At 51.6% G+C, this 18344-nt stretch overlaps 5 protein-coding genes across 5 annotated transcripts; all 5 read right to left on the bottom strand.

Annotated features, from left to right (window-relative positions):
- Nucleotides 1-85: 85 nt before the first annotated feature.
- hpm9-0 (FAD-linked oxidoreductase hmp9) lies at nucleotides 86-1989 on the bottom strand (the record flags this gene model as incomplete). The annotated part of the gene is made up of 2 exons (XM_037328021.1): nucleotides 86-1789; nucleotides 1879-1989. The coding sequence occupies 2 exons, from the start codon at nucleotides 1987-1989 to the stop codon at nucleotides 86-88; spliced, it is 1815 nt and encodes a 604-aa protein (XP_037173357.1).
- A 1057-nt stretch (nucleotides 1990-3046) lies between these two features.
- Nucleotides 3047-3754, bottom strand: CGCA056_v012776 (uncharacterized protein; the record flags this gene model as incomplete). Its single annotated transcript, XM_037328020.1, has 1 exon — nucleotides 3047-3754. The coding sequence occupies one exon, from the start codon at nucleotides 3752-3754 to the stop codon at nucleotides 3047-3049; it is 708 nt and encodes a 235-aa protein (XP_037173356.1).
- Nucleotides 3755-12983: 9229 nt separating this feature from the next.
- On the bottom strand, nucleotides 12984-13171 carry CGCA056_v012775 (uncharacterized protein; the record flags this gene model as incomplete). The annotated part of the gene is made up of 2 exons (XM_037328019.1): nucleotides 12984-13084; nucleotide 13171. Coding segments are annotated over 2 exons (102 nt in total).
- Nucleotides 13172-13820: 649 nt separating this feature from the next.
- CGCA056_v012774 (uncharacterized protein) lies at nucleotides 13821-14843 on the bottom strand (the record flags this gene model as incomplete). Its single annotated transcript, XM_037328018.1, has 1 exon — nucleotides 13821-14843. One exon carries the CDS (start codon nucleotides 14841-14843, stop codon nucleotides 13821-13823), a length of 1023 nt encoding a protein of 340 aa, XP_037173247.1.
- Nucleotides 14844-15907: 1064 nt separating this feature from the next.
- On the bottom strand, nucleotides 15908-17575 carry CGCA056_v012773 (uncharacterized protein; the record flags this gene model as incomplete). Its single annotated transcript, XM_037328017.1, has 1 exon — nucleotides 15908-17575. One exon carries the CDS (start codon nucleotides 17573-17575, stop codon nucleotides 15908-15910), a length of 1668 nt encoding a protein of 555 aa, XP_037173380.1.
- Between the last annotated feature and the right edge of the window lie 769 nt (nucleotides 17576-18344).

Here is an 18344-nt window from a genome sequence, read left to right as displayed (position 1 = left end):
CGCCTGTAAATAGTCGATCACAATCAATAATAGAGACTTTGGCAATTGAAAGCCGGAAGCCTAAGTCGATGTGACGTCAGATTTTCTAAGCCTTCTTCTTACAAAGTGGCCCGTCAGGTAGTTCTACAAAGGCCTCTGAGCCAACGCAAGTGGGACAGTAGAAGACGTTGAACGAATCATACTTCTTCTTGGCTGCCAGATGTTGGTTGTAGTTGGCGCCGTAGAACGTTTCAATGTAATCCGGGTCATGCCGGTCGCCTTCGTTCATGTAACCTCCAGTAGTTGGCGCAAGCCTTTTCCCGGCCGCACCCTTGACGTATGTGATGTCGTCTTGCACAGCTTTGCGCTCAGAATTGCTGGCTGTTTTCGAGATGCCACGACCGGTGATGAGAGCGTAAGAAGAATTTCGCCATGCCGGGTGTAAGCCCGAGGTTGGATCTTTGGCATCCTCAAATACCTGTCCACCGGAGACCAGAAGTACGACATTGGACGCAAACTCCTCCGGCTTGCCGCTGAGAACCTCCACAGCCTCACGGACGTGGGTGTAATCTTCGACGGCCGACCGATCTATCATGCGGGATGTGAGAATGGAGGTGTCGCCGGTGGGATCGTACAGCCCTGACTCTGCCTCATAGAAGGACCAGTAGTCGTCATATGAGGCGAAGCTCTCACTGATGAACAGGCTGTCTGAGAACTTGCCGAGAGCCTCGCGCACAGGTGCGAAACCAGCATCAGCTTCCTCTTTCGTCTTTCCAATGGCCCAGAAGCCATGAGAATAGCCGGAAGTGGCATTGCCAACAAAGATAGTTGGAAAGTTGCGGAACCAGAAGGCGTAGCCGGCAAATCCTGCGTCGTTGAGATCGGGATATGACTGAAGAAGGACTGCCACGGCGTCGAGAAGATCAGAGTTGTTCGCGGTCTGCTGCAGGGGCGCGATGGCGAGCTTATGAGCGGTGACGGCATCGACATTGGGATGTGCCTTAATCGTCATGCTGAGAACAATACCATAGCCTGGGCCACCGCCACGGAGGGCTCGAAAGAGATCCGTGTGCTCACAATGGCTAGCCACAATAATGCGTCCATCCGCAAGCATGATTTCTGCGTCCAGAATCTGGTCTGCCCCAAGTCCGTAATTTCGTGTCGCAGGTCCATGGCCACCGCCCGAAGGCCATCCTCCAATGGCACCAGGAGATACAGCACCCCCGCCAACAGCAATCACATTGTTTGCCTTTGCAACTTTGTAGACGTCCCGCCATTGATACGCACCGTCGATATGAAGCGCACTGCCGTTCCACCCTGATTTGGAACAGCACCTGCCGGGTACGTAAGTGTCTTGGAAGTCGATCGTGTTGCGATAGTGTCGCAACCAAATCTCAAGACTGCCATAGCCATCGGAGCGACCAAGAAGGTCATGTCCCGTGCTGGCGACAACCAAGCGAATGTTGTGCTGACGCGCAAATCCGATGGCCGAGGAAATGTGATCCCGATTTGTTGCATTTACTGCATATGTTGGCAATGGGCCGAGAGAACATTTTGTTGGAACTTTGCCTGCAGCATAATCTACCGGCGCGCAAGTGATGTTGTACGGATACGGTCGGCCAATGGGATTTGATGTCTGGAAATCCTGATCCGACCACATTTCGACTACGTGTGCGCACGCTTCCAGGTCCTTAGCCGGGCCGTCGTAGCAAGATTGTGCGATGGGCTGGGTCTTGACGAGTTTGCCGCCGAGAGCAGCGTCAAATTCTTTCCACAAAGACTCGGCCGGCCAGCATTCATCTCCAGGAACCTGCTGGTGTGTCAGTCTGTGGCGAGCACCAAGTGGTTCGAGATCAAAGACGCGAAAGTTGAAAGGTTCAAGGTTCAAGGTTGACCGACGCATTTGCATTCTCGCCCGACCGCATCGGGAGTCGAGTGCTTCACAAAAACATTGTCGCCGATAGTGCATCCGACGAGGGCGGAGAGGAATAGCAAGGTCGTCAGCTGCATACTGAACAAGCCTTTCACATGAAAAGAACGAGTTTGAACATGAGTGAAGGGGGTAGAAAAGTAAAAGATGTGCTGGAGAAGCACAAATTATCCAACAATCCGCCGATTAAGATCATGCATGCTCAAATTCTCCCAGCTTCCTTCCGTGGAAATGATGTCCGGCTCAGCGCTGACCTTGCATAACAGCTCAGCCATCCGATTGGGTCTGCGGGGAAGACAATTTCCTTCTGACTTGGCATTGAGTGATCCGCTGGGGTAGATGATCTTAGTCCCAACGTTTAACGGAAACTGCTCATCTAGGTACCCTGTGCTTACGGATCTCGCGAGACTTGGGCTGAGACAGAGGCCATCGCTTACCGTTGATTCGTGCCCACTGGTACGAGGACATGGAAAGTGGCCAGGCCCGGATTGTCGGTTCTGTAGCCCTGCGGCGTTGAACGAGAGCCCACGACTTTTACGCGAGTTCTCTGCGTCAATCTCGAAAATTCATTCTGCCCATACTTTGAAAGCCGCCTGTCACCATGGACTCAGTAGAATCAGTCTTTCAAGGGTCAAGTTGTAATCATGTGATTGTCATTTGTATGCTCTCGAACGCCAACCTCACCTTTATTCTGAGATCATCTGTCTTGTGGTCTAACCTCCGTATGACTCTCACGGGGAAATATTCGAGGGCCAGGATGCTGAGACGTGCTTTTTGCCTCAGTCATGGCCTCAGAATGACCAAAAAGACTGCAAAAGATTTGCCTGTAGTTTCGAAATCATGAAGTTCTAGAAATATAGGCTCTATCGAGGTATGGCTTCTTGACATGACAGTTGGTCATAAATTGAGTCTAGCCAGACAGGTGCTGCTCAAGAGACTCTGCCTGGGGGTAGATTATCTACCTAGGTCAACTAAACTTCATCATCCGGAAATTATCTGCAATTATTCTATGACTTGGGTATCTACATTGAAAATTGAAGGACGATGTCTTGAAAGGGTTGTATACGGGCTTGTGCTTAAGTCTGGTTCCCGATTGAGAATACCTCACGCCCGCATTGTCGCAAGCCATTTCGGCCTTTACTCGTGATGACCCTCACCAATGCAGTAAGGGATTGGGTAAGTGTCGCTGCTGCAGAGACGAATGATGCCCTTGACCCAAGCCAGGTCGTCATATGCCTGACTCTCATATGTGTCGACCGTAAAGGGGTCAACGGTGGGGCTATCAGTGCAGCCACTCAGCAGATTGCCCTGAACACGGCGGACGTAGGGCTGGCTGACAACGACACCATACTGTCCGTCGGGCACGCTGAAACTGAGAGAAGTCTTCTGCGTGGTAGTCCAGGTCATGTCCAAGTTCTTGTTCAGGGAAACACTGATGATCTTCTTGCCGCCGAACTTGATTTCGTGTTTGACTGTGAGGCGGTTGGCGAGCTTGTATCCCTGTGTGACTGAGACTCCCACTGAGTTGCCTTTCGAAGCAACAACGGGGGAAATGGCCACGTCCCAATCGACGAACTCTTCGTCGGAGAGGACCTGGACCTCGGTGCTCTCCTCGCAGCCGCGACGAGACATACCGGGGACGCTAGTTTGGTTGTAAGAGTCGATAGGTGCAGGAGCGACGGTCGCCGCATCGAGGGCGTCGAATTCGGCAGCCTTCATGATCTGAGAGGTTCCATCGGTACGGAGAATGACGACGTCGTCGGCTGCAAGAGAGCGAAGTTGAGGGGGTGCGGCGGAGACGGCAATAGTCATGCCAAGAATTGCGACGAGTGCGTGCATAAGCATGATGATGGGATGAGAGAAAGTAGTGTAAACCTGCGACAGGCTGCCTGCTCGTCGATTCGGAAAAAGAGTGACAGTGGTCAGAGAGAATGGAAGCGTAGAAGAGAATGGACGCCGCTTGGGCAATTGGGGAAAGCTGCGACAGACTGAGGTTGGTTCCACAGAGACAACATGATACATATACACGGCTTACCGCGGGACTCTCGTGGTGTTATAAACGGATCGCCCATGATCGCTCTTCACGCCCTACCTTCCTTCCAAGTTCCAACTCACCAATCTCTTTGTCAAGCGGAACGTGATCCGGTCCGCAGTGGGCCACCACGCAGCCTCCTCCACTTGTGAGGCTTAAGGCCCTCGGAGAAGCTTCTTGGTTCTACCAATTGAGGCTCGCGGGTAGCGTGCCGGATCTCCGCTGTAGCCCAAAGAGGACCGAAATTGTCCAGATTCGGAGTATGGCCGATGGATATCCACGCTCCGTAATCTCCCACGGCATGGGTGGGTGTTAATTTGGGACAGAGCCTGGAGATATCTTCTTGGCTTCGAACCACCTCTGGTTTCCCTATATTGTGACTCTCAGAGACATTTCCGACTTTGTTATCTACTCAGGTTTCGAATCAAGCTTGGGAAGGGAGTTACAAGTCAGTCAACTCGGAATAAACTTAAGCATAAGTGTATTTTAGCGCCAAGCTTCCGCTGATCAGTATCTGTGTTCTCCATACCCCGGCTCTACGACTCAGTCGCAGCAAGGAATCCGATTGGCCAGGAGTCAACACCGAGTCATGACGTCCCATTCGGCTTTTCGGACATCGCCGGGCGGCTCTGGGAACTCGGGCAAAAATGCAATTGTGAACGGTAAAGGGAATCTCGGTGAACTTGCAGGTCTTGGTCGTTCGGGAGCATGCCGGGGTAAACAACGTGCGAGCCGTTGGGCTACTTTCGGGGCCATCTGAGGTTGCCCACGATTGTGGAGAAACCCGAGAGACGCGTACCATGATCCTGCGCAAGCTGTTCCATGAAACTTTCTCAATGCATTCCTTGACCGAGGACGTCAGTTTGGCTCAGCTAATTACCTTACCAAAACTCTACAGAATATATGTAAACATCTGCGCAAACAGCGCATTGGGAAGCCCTCTGTTTGTGAAGCAAGCTTCCATACTGCATACAGAATTTTCATCTAAAGAACTCACCTCTGGAGACTCATCGATACCGGGAAAGATTAGTCTAAATCTTCAGGTTGAGCATGCCCAGTCTGTGCCGATTAATTATCCAGCCCGGTGACAACGCCGTCGACCATCCAGGTCCTCATACATTCCCCAAAACTGCGCAAAAGTTTTCAAGTGGCACGCCACCGAACGGCGAAACCTTTGCCAATGCGTTTGAGGTGACTTAAAGCATCCATACCTTGATCTTTCTGAAGGATCAACTGAGATTTCCGACCAAGCAGGTTTCCGCCCTTCGAAGAGACCGTATTGACTTTCACCGCCGGGCGCGGCATCACCTTGATGATAAAAGTCAATAACCATACACCCAATGGCTGAACTGTCATTCGAGATAAGACTTACGGGAGGAAAACGTGGGCACAAAAGCCTCGAATTGGAACTGATTAACTAGGGTCAGGGCATACTGCGCATGGCCTCTATCTGACCCCCCAGTTCATAATCGCGATATATTCATCAAGCGATTTAATGACTGAGACCAACAACCAAAAGCGTCCGAAAACTTTGTTTTCGTATCGAAATGCTCAGAGACGGCGAGATCCCGTCGACAAAATGCATGCAAGAGAGTACGACACCTGCTATGAAAGCTACGCTAACGATTTCTCTGACTTTGAATGCGATAGGATCGAGGAAGCCAAACGCGATACTACCGATGATCTCGGAGACTGTCCGGTGTGCGTACTTCAAATAGTGCAGCGCAGCACCTCGAGCCCCTTTTCGAGCAACTGGGTAGACTTCGTCATAAGATTTGTACTCGAGAACGTACACGAACCGGAATCACAACTACATCAAAAACATCACGACGACCAAAGAAAACTTTGCAACTTGGTGATGAATTTTTGCAGAGGTGTTGGGCGTCGCAAATGGGACGTGAGGAGTTTGGTGCTGTGCGAAGGATGCAGTATTGCCCATATGAATGGCTATTTCGGACGAGATTCGGAACAAACGCCTTAGATAGGTCCTTACGATGTTCTTCATCCAAACGATTCTCGTCATGAAAACAAATCCCAACATTTGATCCTTTACACGAACTTTGTCACATGAGGCCGTTCTCGTCAGATTTCTGGCGCCACGCAAACTTGGGCATTTCAGAATTTCGCGGAATCACCAAGATCTCGGCGTGGACTTGGCTCGAAAGAAACAAGATTCTAAGTCTTGCGCAACAAGCACTCTGCCACCATGCCCTTAAAGTGGCAATTTGAGATGGGTTGAGGAGTCAGTGATACTGAGAGCTCAAGACCCTGTTTGTAGAAAAGTTCTTATTCAAGTGAAAGCACATGCCCATACGTTCAGGGCGGATATAGATTGACTAATTCCATACCTGTGTACTATTTCTGTAGACTGATTGATCGTGTGAACAGCACGCCAATCGACACTGACTAGAAGCAGCATATGCAATTGACTGATATATTAGAGGGTACAATGTCTTATCCAGCGCACCAAGCTTCCCAATTGTCGCGCATTTCGTACGCAGGAATTTGAATCCTCGTAGGTTGACCACTGACGTGCTCTGCCCTAAAATCATATTTCCAGCACGCGAACTCGATAGTACCCTCGATCACCCCGCCCCCAACGAATGTCAAAGACGCCTCATGAGAACAATCGTATGTCCTGCCGTCTGGTCCTTCTCCGCACCAGTGAAACAGCAATGGCTCCAGGTCAGACACCGTCGGTCGCGTATGTGTTTGCATAGCACCTCTGACGACCTTGAAATCAAAAGACACCCATAGTCGATCGCCCTCAATGGTGCATACAAGGTAACGATAGTCTTCGTTCAGATATTTTTTGTTGTTGTTGTTGTTGTTCTATTTAACGCCGTGGCGGCAAAGGCGCAGCCGCCCTTGCGGCCGACCTCCCGAGGGGTATATGGCGTGGAGGGCCGCAGGCTCAAGCTATATACTCTACAGTACACGCCTCTTCCAAACGTCCTCCAAATCTTGCCTATAGGCTGCTACGTGTTCTATCCGTCCCTAGTTCCCGCTGGTTCCCTAGTTCCATTATACTCGTCAGTTCCTCTACGAGGAGGGGGTTCGTTACTAAGGCCTAGGTTCAGGCCTAGGCCCTAGTACCGCGGGCAGATCTTCTGGAAGAAGTCTGTCACGCAGAGAAAGGCCCAGAAGCCTTCATGATCAGTGGTTAGCCCCTTGTAGTACCGATCAAGAGATCCTATTGGTCCTATAGGCTCCTGTGGACTAGAAGGGTGGAGGGTGGGCCACTGAAGCCTCCTCACTAAGGTCTTTCGGCAGTAGACTAGGTGGTCTACCTCCTTTGCCTCCCCACAGGAGCAGGTAAGCAGTGCTTCTGTATGGTTAAAGCGTTGATGGTATTGTTCGAAGTCTCCATGGCCTGACCGGGCTGCTAGGAGATGATGGAGTATAGCCCGTGGTAGGGCTAGTTCAGGAGGGCAGGCGAGGGAAGCCTTAAGCCCTAGTTGGGTGTAGCGGGGTGTTGCCTCTTGCTTCCACCATTTTCTATACTGGCGGCATATGCGTTCTCTAGCTAGCCGTTTGATCCCTGACAGGGTGGCTAGTTGGCCCCTAGGGGCTGGCAGGGTTGTGCCCTCCTTGGCTAGGCTGTCTGCTTCCTCGTTCCCTTTGATGCCTTGGTGCCCTGGGGACCAATAGGTTCGTATGTCATACATCCTAGCTGCCTCTTGGATCTCAAGGAAGGCAGCTTGTGAGGAGTCTGGGACCCTGCCTCAGATCCCCTGGATAACGCTGGTATTATCGATACAGATGTGTATAGGCTGGCCCTGGGAGGTAAGGAGGGCTCGTCGGAGCCCTGCCCTCGCCCCCTCAGCCTCCCCATCAAACACTTCTGCTAAGCCGAGGCGGCCGCAGCCCTGGGCTATACGCTTGTTCTTACGGTATATAACAAAGCCAAACCCTGTGGCGCCATTAGGGGCTTTAGAGCCGTCTGAGTAGATAATAGTATGCTTCTCTAGTACAGTCTTAAGCCAGGCCTGGAAGATCCTCGCTGCTATTTCCTTCGTCTTTGTGGCTATAGGGTTATAGGACCCTGGGAGGTATTGCAGCTGTAGGAGTGCTGGCCTTGGACACTTGGGTAAGAGGCCAGCTGTTCTTTGGAGCCTGGTCTGCTGCCGCCCTGGCTGCAGAAGCCTTGGGACTAAGGGATGTTGTTGGTCAACCTTCTGTAGGCGTGTAGCAAAGCGTAGTCGCGCTGCCTCAAGGGCTACCTCTGCTGTAGGTAGGCCAGCATCTCAGATGAGGGCACTGGTTGGTGTGGTCCTCCAGACAGGTAGGATAGCCCTTGCTGCTGCTGTGATAACTTTTCTAACTCTACAGGCTAGGCCCTTCTGTCCTGTGCCAACTGTAGCTATCTGTAGAGTAGTGCTACTGCTAGTATTGGTGCTGCTGTTCAGGGCTGGTCTGGTCAGGCCTGCATACCAGGTCTCCGCTCCATATAGGGCTATTGGGAGGGCGCAAGCAAGAACTGCTTTTCGAACTGCAACTGCTGGGAGCCCCCCTTTAGTGTTTGTTAGGTGCCATAGGAAATAGGCTACCTTCTTTGCTGCTGCTACCTTTATTGCTATATGGTGTTAGAAGGTGAGTCTCCTATCAAACCAGACCCCTAGCTATCTTATAGGCTTAGTTGAGGCCTTAATAGTTAGGCCTCTCGCTTGGATATCTGGTAGGTCTGTTGTCTGTTTATATTTTCTGCTGAAGTGGATTGCCTCACACTTAGCTGGGTTAAAGGCGACTTTATTTTCTGTTCCCCAGCTGAGGATACTAGTGATCTCCTGGCCTAGGGCTGTAGCATTCTCTTCTAGCGAGGGGCTAGTAGCTACTAAGCCTATATCGTCTGCATAGCCAAACCGTAGCTTCTGATCGTCAGCTAGGATATCAGCTATATAGAGCAGGAAGAGGATAGGTGACAGCGGAGAGCCTTGCGGTAGTCCACAGGAAAGAGGGAAGTCCTCAGTAGTAGTATCCTCTAGCCTGACGCAGGCTGTTCGGCTGGAGGTGAAGGTGTAGACCAGTCTGATCAGGCTGCTAGGCCAGCCCTGCTGTCGTAGCCTGATAATAAGTCGGTTTCGTAAGACGGAATCAAACGCCCCCTTGACGTCCATTGTTGCTAGCGTCGCAGTAAGCCCTGTATCTAGAGCCCTCTCAATCTCATGGGTTAGACAGGTTGTGAGGTCAACTGCAGCCCTCCCTGGTAGGGCTCCAACCTGCTGTGGGCTGGCAGCCCCTTCTAGGATAGTAAGGTAGGCCATCCTTTTTGCTATCAGCCGCTCTAAGCCTTTGCCTAAGCAGGATAACAGGGATATCAGGCGCTAAGACCCAGTCTTAGAGAAGTCTGTTTTCCCCGGCTTCTGGATCATAACAACCTCTGCTTTGCGGAAGGGTCTAGGGAAGTAGCCTACCTATACGCAGGCCTGGAAGAGCTGCTGTATAGGCCTAGCTACTAAACCCCAGGTGCATTATAGTAACTTTGTAGTAATCCTATCAGTCCCAGGGGTTGTAGTCTCTGTTAGAGTAGCCTGGCGTACTTCCTCCATACTAACTATATCCTACCAGGGTATAAGACGCCTTGCGACTACTGGAATAGCAAAGGGGTTCCCAGGTAAGTTGTCTGCAGCACTAAATCGCTCTAATAAGGCCTTTCGAAGGGCCTGAGCCTTATTAAGGCTATTGCTGATCGTCCGTCCTTCTACTATGAGAGGTAGGGCTTTAACTGCTAAGCTAGACTTCCGCCAGCCTAAGATTTTATACAGGTCTTGGTCTGTCTTAACCTCTTTAATCTTAGCTATCTAGTAGGCGCGTTTTGCCCTTCTGACGGTTGTCAGGAAGACTTTCTGCTCCTCTAGGACAGGGGGAGGTATAACTAGCCCTGGTTCTTGGGCCTGTTGGCGCCTAGCCTTAATAGCAGCTCGGTAGGCTTCTGAGCAGTCTTCTGTCCACCAGGGGGCTCCCCTGCCCTGGTTAGTCCGTCTCTTACCTACAGCTTGAACGGCTGTGTGGAAGAGACTAACCAGTTAGGCAGCTAGAGTGTCCAGCTCCGCTGGGCTTGGGTGTTCCCCTGGGGTAGGCAGGGCTGCAGCCCCAGCCTTTACTAGGTCGATAAATCGGGGTAGGGCTGACTCTGGGACTGAGAGGTGGCTAGTCTGGCGTCCCTGTTCCTGGGCCTTGCCTATAGGGATAATTGTTGTAATAGCTTGGTGGTCAGCCCCTGGGTGTAGGTGTGGGCTAATATAAGCTTCAGCAAAGGGGATATTTGAGAAGGTCAGGTTGAGGGTATGCCTATGAGTATAGGTAGGGGCCCTAACTTCTCCAATAAACGACAGATCATAGACTTCAGCCCACTCTGCAATATCGTCGCCCTGGTTCCAGCTAGGGGTCCCAGGTTCCCAAGAGGAGTGGCAGGCATTAAGGTCCCTAGCGATAAGGGCTCTCTCTGGCGGTTGATAATCTAAAAGGAGGCTGGTTGCTTGGTTTATAGGCTCATCTGGCGGCCTATATATATTCATAATAGTGAGGTCGCCAGCTTTCACCCATAAGATATCTCTTAATTAGGTAGGTCTTTGTTGCTGTATCTGCAGCCTTAGACCTTTACGTGTGTAGGTCATAACCCTAGGCCTTATGTCTCTGCTGTTCCAGAAGTCAACTGGTATATAGGAGTTAAAGCCTAGGTGTGTGTTAATCTGCATCTTATCTCTATAGCCTACCCAGGGTTCCTGTATTAGGACTATGTCGATCTGATCTGCCCAGCAGAGCTCCAAGAGAGCTGTATAGGCTGGGCTCCTCTTCCCCACATTACACTAGGCAACTCGTAGTACCTATAGGGTAGCTGGCCTGAGCCTATAGCTCTGAGTCGAGGTCGAGGTGGGTGTAGGCATTAACAATATTATAGTCAGGCTTCTGGGCTACCCTCTGGCTCCTGCTGCTGCTTAGGAGTGGATGGATAGGGCGGTTAGTTAGGGGGGGGAGGGCTTCAGAGTCTTCAGCCTCATCCTCATCCATATTGTTGCTCCCAGCTACACTAGCAGTATCTGCAACAACAATTAAGTCTTATGTGGGTGTGAGGGGTTGAGGGCGCTTAGATGCCAGTTGTTGCTCTTGTGTAGCGCTTGGCTTAGCCCTGGCTTGCTGTGTGCTGCCTGGGGCGCAGGCCCAGCTAGCTAGGAGATCATCAGACGCCTTCTCTCCAGCTATCTGGATACCTCGCAGTTCCTTCCAGGTTGGGATAATTAGGTTTCCATTAACCAGCAGAGGCCTAGCTGGGCAGTCTGCATGGCTTGCTGGGAAGGGACCATAGCAGTTAGCACACTTAGACCTAGCTAAGCAGCTCCCAGCCTCATGAGTATCTAGCGGTTTGCTGCAGTTCTCGCAGAGGGGTTTCCGGGTGCAGTAGCGGTTTGAGTGAAAGCCCTGGCAGCTAGGGGAGTGTTGTTTGGGGGTCTGCTTCCTCGGGGGAAGCAGACGGGCAGGGCCTGACTGTCCAAACAGGCGGAAGCCTCCCTTAACCCCTTGAGGGAGGGCGATAATCAGGCTTTGTGTAGCTGTGGCTAGATCGGGGCTATCTCGGGTTGGGCGCCAGGAGAGGAGTCTTTGCTTTGTCTTTAGGAAGACCTCTTCCTCTATTTCAGATTCTATGCTAACCCTACTGCCATCAAGGCTGGTAAAGTAGAGGGGGCAGAATAGGACGATATACTGATGCCACTTAGTAGGTATCTCAACCTTCTCAGCTGTAAGGCAGTTTTTGATCTTAAGGGCTCTCTGAAGAAGTAAGGCTTGGATCTCCTTGTTTTGGGGCTGAAGTGAGAAGCCTGTAGCAGTATGGCGGACCTCAACTAGGTCTTGCGGCTGTAAGTTAAGCTCCTTTGTTACCACCATCTTAACTGAGTGAGGGGCTAGGGTTCTGGAGGTAGGTATATGTTCTGCCGGGAGCCGAACTAGTAGGCGGAGGTCCTGGGTCTGTTTAGGCTGGCGTATGCAGCTGGTGGCCCGCCGGCCTGTTACTGGGTTCGGCCTGGGGCCGGAGCCGGAGCTGGGGCCGGGGCTGGGGCCGGGGCCGCTAGCGGTAGAGTCACTAGCTGCCTGGGCATACGTCTTTCCCGTGCCGGGGCCGGGGGTGGGTCCAGAGATTTCTGCGGTCGCAAACCGGGTAAAGGTATCGATGAGGTCCTGGGCTGTAGCCTTTAGTCGTGCTGGGGCCGTCCCAATGAGGGCATCTAGGCCTTTGGCGAGGAGGTCTAGGGCCTCATCTCGGAGGGCCCGACCCTCTCGAGCCTGCTGGAGGGCGGCGGCGGCCGATCGTGGCCCCCTTCCCAAGGGCCGGATAGGGGGGGGCGTGAGGCCCCTCGGTCGTGGAGGTAGGGAGGTAGGGGGAGGGGGGGTCCGGGGGAGGCTATGTATAGAGGATGAGAGGCCTCTAGGGGCCTGCGAGGGGCCCGCGGCTGGCTGCGAGGCCATCGCGGGCGAGGGTTCTAGTTGTATGGGATGGATTTGGTAGTGTTAGTGTTGATGTGGCGGACCCGGCGCGGCACTAACAGTGGGTGCCGGTGGGGTTGTATGTAGGAGGGAAGTGCGCTGTCTTCGTTCAGATAGCTGCGGCCAAAGCCCATGTACACAACCTCGTAGCGACCATTGATTAGACCGAGGGGCAGAAGACTAACCGGAGCTGGTATGTCGTCGAATTCCTCTTTGAGCACAGTTTCGCGCTTGATTCTGCCACCAAAGCTAGGGTTACCACGGCGAGCAGTCTGCCTTGGGTAAGATGAACCGACAGCAGAGGACGCAGCGCCAGATGGAATGTAGTCGAATGAGCTGATGTTGTCCTCGCCCTCGAACTCAGGCTCATCCTTGATTCGACCTCCGAAATGGCAACCACGGGTCGATAGATGCTAGCCACTTTCAGCAGCCCCGAGGTGAAAGCTTTCGCGGGAAGCAGAGGGAAACTTTGACGGAACACGCCAAGTGATGGTTTTTGAGCGGTGATATAACAAAACCAATACTGTGTAGCAGATGCCACGCTATGGCCGATGACAGGATTTAAACAAAACAATAACTCAGTGCGCCATTTACTCGGTACAGAAGCAAGCACAAGCACCTTCGCTGACGTTGACGCTCTGCAACTTGAATGCAGCACCGCACTATTGGAGAGAATGCTGGTTAGCCAGGTTTCTTTTCCTTACTCAACTGGATCGCAGGCAAGGACCGCGCGTTTGGAGGAACGTACTTCGCGCGAGCAAGCAGTTGTGCAGACGCTCCTAATACTCGTGCATCCGCTAAAATCGCCCTACAGCGTGTCAGATAGATGGACGGAGCCGTGAAAGGGTCTCAATAGATTTCATGGACAAGATCAGGCGCCTCAGACCTAAGTCGAGTCAGTTACCAAGACAATATGCCTATTTGAGTTTAAGGGAGACCATGATGCGAGCTCTCAACGAATCTACTTGAGACTTGCGCATTACTGACCACGCGTATGTATGCGCGCGTAAGGTGACATGTGTCTACAATCCCACCAGAGGTGAAACTTTTACGAGACCGCATAGGTCTACACATGCCTCCATGTTTTCTCATTGTGTTCCTGAGAAATATTTAGCGGAAATGGTTACCCGCCTTTCGCGAACATTGTATGAAGTCGGATTCAGTGGCACGAGCATGTTCAAGACGAATGATGATAGAAATTGGCGCTATTTTATCGCATTATGCTAGTGACCATGCCAGGTGCTGCTGGAATTTCGCGCTCCTTTCACCTGTAACGAAGCACCCCAGACAACGCAAAGAAGGCAGACATAGGAAAGAAGAAAAACCGTAATTGATCCAACAGTGGCACCGCCGCCTTCCATTCCTCCCTTCATCATGGCTGCGACTTTCCGATGCCCTTTAACGGCTTGAGTTTGCCGTCATCTTCTGACCAATTTTAAACCGCTTGAGTCTCTTCGCGACGGGTGTAAATTCCTCGCCCTCGTCGTCATTGGCTTTTCGCTTCTTCTCAGATTCTTCCGCATCATACTGTGGTTTCATTTTGTCTTGAGCTTCGGCCTTCCCCTTCGCCTGTGTCTCCTCCGCAGCTTTCTTGCTATTGTCCTCACAAAGCTTCTGAGCCTTTTCCTGGCGATCCACCTTGATCTTGTCTCTTGTCAACTGAATTGCTTTTGCGTGTGCCTCAGTCCGGCCGCTCGGGTCCAGGTGCGCCTTGTGCTCTTGCCATCTGTATTTCTCAAGAATGCTATCCTTCGGGATGGAGTGCTCAATGAGCACCTCGTTGTCCAAGTGTTTCTTGTCGTCACGCGGGCTCAACATTCTGGCCAGCTCGCGGGGGTTCCACATTCGATTCAAATTGTGATCCCAACCAGGTCCTTGGGTGTTGAACCTGATGATTCGGACATCGTCAAAGCCCTTTGCAACGTAAATTGCAGCAATTCGGGCAGCCTTTTTAAGGTCATTAGTCGCTGAAAGAAAGGGACTTGGCTCCCGGCTCTGCCACCTCAAGTGTCGCCGAAGATGATGATGGAAGAAAACCGCGTCGCTCTCACGGCCCAGCCTCGACTTTATGCCATCGTCAGGCTGGCCGCTGTGGATAGCTCGGTACAGTTCGCGGGGACGGTCGAGACCGCCAAGAGTTGTGATTTTGATCCTTGAGTTGAGCAGAGCGATACCGTTGAGGCAGCCGACATTTCGACTGTTATCCATGGCAATCAGAGCTTGAGGGAAGTTGCTGTTGATCTCTTCGACATAGTCCGGAAGAATACGAAGGGCCCATGGGGTTCGCTTCATGTTGCCATCTCGTGCTGAACGGTTGATTGTCAGCCAGCCTCTAACATCTTGATCGGCGAAGTCCTCGATTCGTGTGACTTTAGTTGCATATCGCGCTACAATGAGGTCTCGAGCCGGGATGAACTCCATCATTAATTGTGTCGGAAGGTAAGAGCGACTCGACTTGAGGATAAGGCTCAAATTTTGAAAGAAGCGTCTGAAGACTTTGTGTATTTGGTGTTGCGAGGCAAGAGCGACGTAGAACAGGCAAGTCCGAAGTTCAGTTCAAATATGGCGTTGTTTTGTTTCTGCGACTTGAGGTCAAGTCAAGTTGATTTGTGTGTGTTTCAAAGCAATGTGGAAAATGAAGAAATGTTGGAGACCTTTGAAGTATTGACAAGCCCGGTCGATCGAGACCAAAATTGTGCGTTGGAGGAGGACAAGAGGAACCGGAGGACAGATGGCTAGAAGTCTGAATTTATACCCTCTCGAGGAGGTCTTATTTAAGGAAAGAGGTGAGGGAAGGACTTGCTGTAATCGAGAAGCAACCGACACGTCACACAACTAGGAAGGTCCTAATCGGCCAGAACGACAAAAGAAGGAACTACGGAGTTTCGTAGATGAAAAGACTTACTTCATTTGAAAAGGCGAATCTGCATGAACTGTGCTAAAAGGTCAACATTGAAAACGGCGATCAACTGCTGTCATCTTTGCAGCTTCTCGCAGCTACCTCAGGGATCACTGTTAGTTTGGGAACATGTCTGTTAAGATGCGTCGGAATGCATGATGACTGAGGATCCGGATCAACACGAGAGGCAATATCAAGAATTGGGATTCAAAAGTGTCTTCAGTCATGATCTAAAGCAAACAATTTTGTGGTAAAGTAGACTTCAACAGGCTATGATGCCATTAGTGTAACTCAGCATGAGGCCATTTCTTAGGTCAATTTTGCTCAAACGACAAAGTCACAAGAAGTGACATGCTCTTCGTCAATCTGATAATCACAAAAACACATAGTTCTAGACTGAAATAAACGCAAGTTCATTAAATCTGCAGGCACTGGGAACTGGTACAGCAGAAGACCTTACACAGGTAGATCTCAGTGGGTTTGTTTTGGTGTGCCTACAAGCCCGGAAGGCACTGTGATACCCAATTTGCTACAACGAATGGTATGAGCAAACGTCATTTAGGTCGGAGCACGGGAGATGAGAGACTTACCTGCACCAACCCAACCACCTTTTATGCTCAGATTCGAGGAGCGATTCCTCAGATGGCATGCTCTTTTTCCACGACGCAAGGGCACAGTCGGGCTGTTCAAAGGCGCGAGCTACCGCCCCAGTCGACGCAAGAGAGCCGAGACTATCGAGCATGATTTGTTCCAATTCTGTGAAGCCAAAGAACAAGCTTGGTGTCTCAGCTTGGATCATCTTCTCCAGTTGACCAAGCCAGACGACAACGGGTAGATCACTTGCTCGGGGAGGAGATTGACCGCGACCGAGACGTTTTCCCAGATCTGTCTCGACAGACCCTCGTACCGTCTTCTCGTCCATTGATAGCCTCCATCCACCGGTAATGCATCGCATCCAGTGAAGATGTTGCAATAGCGGTGCCAGTCGCAACTCGCGCCGCTTGCCTGGGGTGTTCTTCAAGGGATCAAGCCCCTCCGCCAAAGTCCGAAGCTCTCTTCTCACCCCGGAGCCCCTTTTCAAACCTGCCAAACGCTTCTCATATAGTTCGGTTGGATGTTTACGTCCAGATGCAAGAGCCAGTCTTCTGGACGTCATTCGAGCTGACACAATCTCCGACGGCTTTAGTCCTTGAGCTATCCAGAATCTACTGACGCATTGAGCGAACTCGGTTGGCGGCTCGGGGGCAAACATAGGCTCCTTCTGCAGCTCGATCAAGAGGTCCAGGTCGTGCCAGCGCGGCATGGTCTGGGGATTGAAAACGCGAAGAGCATTGTACAAATGCGCCGCGGCCATCAGCGATCCGCTTTTGTTCACTATACTGAGCTCCGAACTGTTCAGTTTCAAAACCAGAGAACTCAGAACAGACCCTAGAAACAACGGATTGCGGACAGAGAGTTTCTTCTGATCTGAATTGACAGGCGGAAAGAGAGCGTCAAGATGAGCTTTCATCAAAGAATCCTGAATGCCAGAACTCTTGTCGATCTCTATCAGATGTTGTATCGAACGATGGCTCATGAATTGCTTCAGATCAGACTCAACAAGAGAGTGCAGACCACTGATGGTGTAGAGGTCGAAGAATGTACGACACATAGCCGCGGTACTCATCCTGACCCGGGTGCGTTGTATTGTCTCTCTGAGACGAGTGGCGAGAAGATCCACTCGAGCAAAAGATGGTTGCATTGCCTTAGACTCAATGTGGAGTTGAGCGAGACGGCGTGTGTCGGGAAGAAAATGCTCGGCGTTCGTCGAGCACTTGGACAAAACTGGCCGGAGCGCATCTTCTGTTGGCTGCCCGCCTTTTGAGAGAACATCCGCAATGGAATCCAACATGCCAAGCGTATCTGACATGAGCCAATCGTCAATTTCTGGCGTCGGTATCCATCCAGACCTTATAATCCGTTGCATGTTGTCGTACGCAAACGCTTTGGCCTCGGTCTCGGTCGGCATCACCAGCCAATGCTTTGCCTCTCCTAGAGCGCAAAATGTGTACAGAGTTCCAAACATGATGTCGAGGAAACCAAAGCGATAACCCCGCGAGAAGTCGAGTTCGAGATGTGTCAAGTGTTGGAAGGAGGCCTGAGTTACTAGACTGGCGGTCACAAGATCGGTCTTCCGTTCAGCGTACCGTGTCCAAGTACGCTTGAGGAAGTTGCGGACGTCGCGAGCATCGTTGAAGAGACAGATGAGCTCCATGATATGATTGTCCTCGATGGTGGTTAACTTCTCGAGAGGTCGTGCAGGTGGTTCAATGTTCGGACGCTCGATAGTCGGCTTGGGGTTCGCGTCAACACGCGCTTGGCTCGGTTCAGTGTCGTCAGGGGCAGTCGCCCCAATGTCCATACTGTCACCAAGGACCGCAAAGAAGTTGTCGCTTTGAGCTTTGTCGCGAGTCGTCGTTCCTTTCGACGTGTTACTCGTTACAGAGGCGGGAAAGCAGTCAAGAATCTGCTGCAACTTGTCGTTGAAGAAGGCATGAGCAGAGTTTGCTGCGGGAGAACCGTGATGCTGGAACCATTTCGCACAGCGACGACGAAGTGCAAGAGCCTCTCGAAGTGCTGATTTCCTACTCTCCGGCATGATCTTCCCAGCTGCTGCGCATATCTGCGCCATGTCTACCAGCTCCAGTACTTTGTGTGACTGTGAAACGTTCTTGACACCACTCAGCTCTCCCGCAGTGGTAATCACCCAACCAAGTGCCTGATCGGTCTTGATCTTGTACCGACGATAGGAAGATGAAAGCTCAGCGTGGGCCATTGTACGTGTGCAGCCTTGATGGCCAGGATCTTGGCTGCACGAAAGATGTTTCTCGGCAGAATTGGGGGTGATAGAGCTGCTCGAGACAGAATGTCTTCTAGAAAGATAGGAAAGTCTTTGAGCAGCGAGGAGGAGCGGTGAACCAAAAGAACAGATTTTGTCGTCGGACCATCTGAGCTTGATCCGTTTGTCGACGGGATACCGCAGG

This window comes from Colletotrichum aenigma, assembly GCF_013390185.1.
Source record: "Colletotrichum aenigma strain Cg56 chromosome Unknown KSG_Cg56_contig09, whole genome shotgun sequence".
NCBI classification, from domain to species: domain Eukaryota; kingdom Fungi; phylum Ascomycota; class Sordariomycetes; order Glomerellales; family Glomerellaceae; genus Colletotrichum; species Colletotrichum aenigma.
The sequence above is the reverse complement of the archived record's forward strand: the minus strand, read 5'-3'. Positions and strand labels throughout refer to the sequence as shown.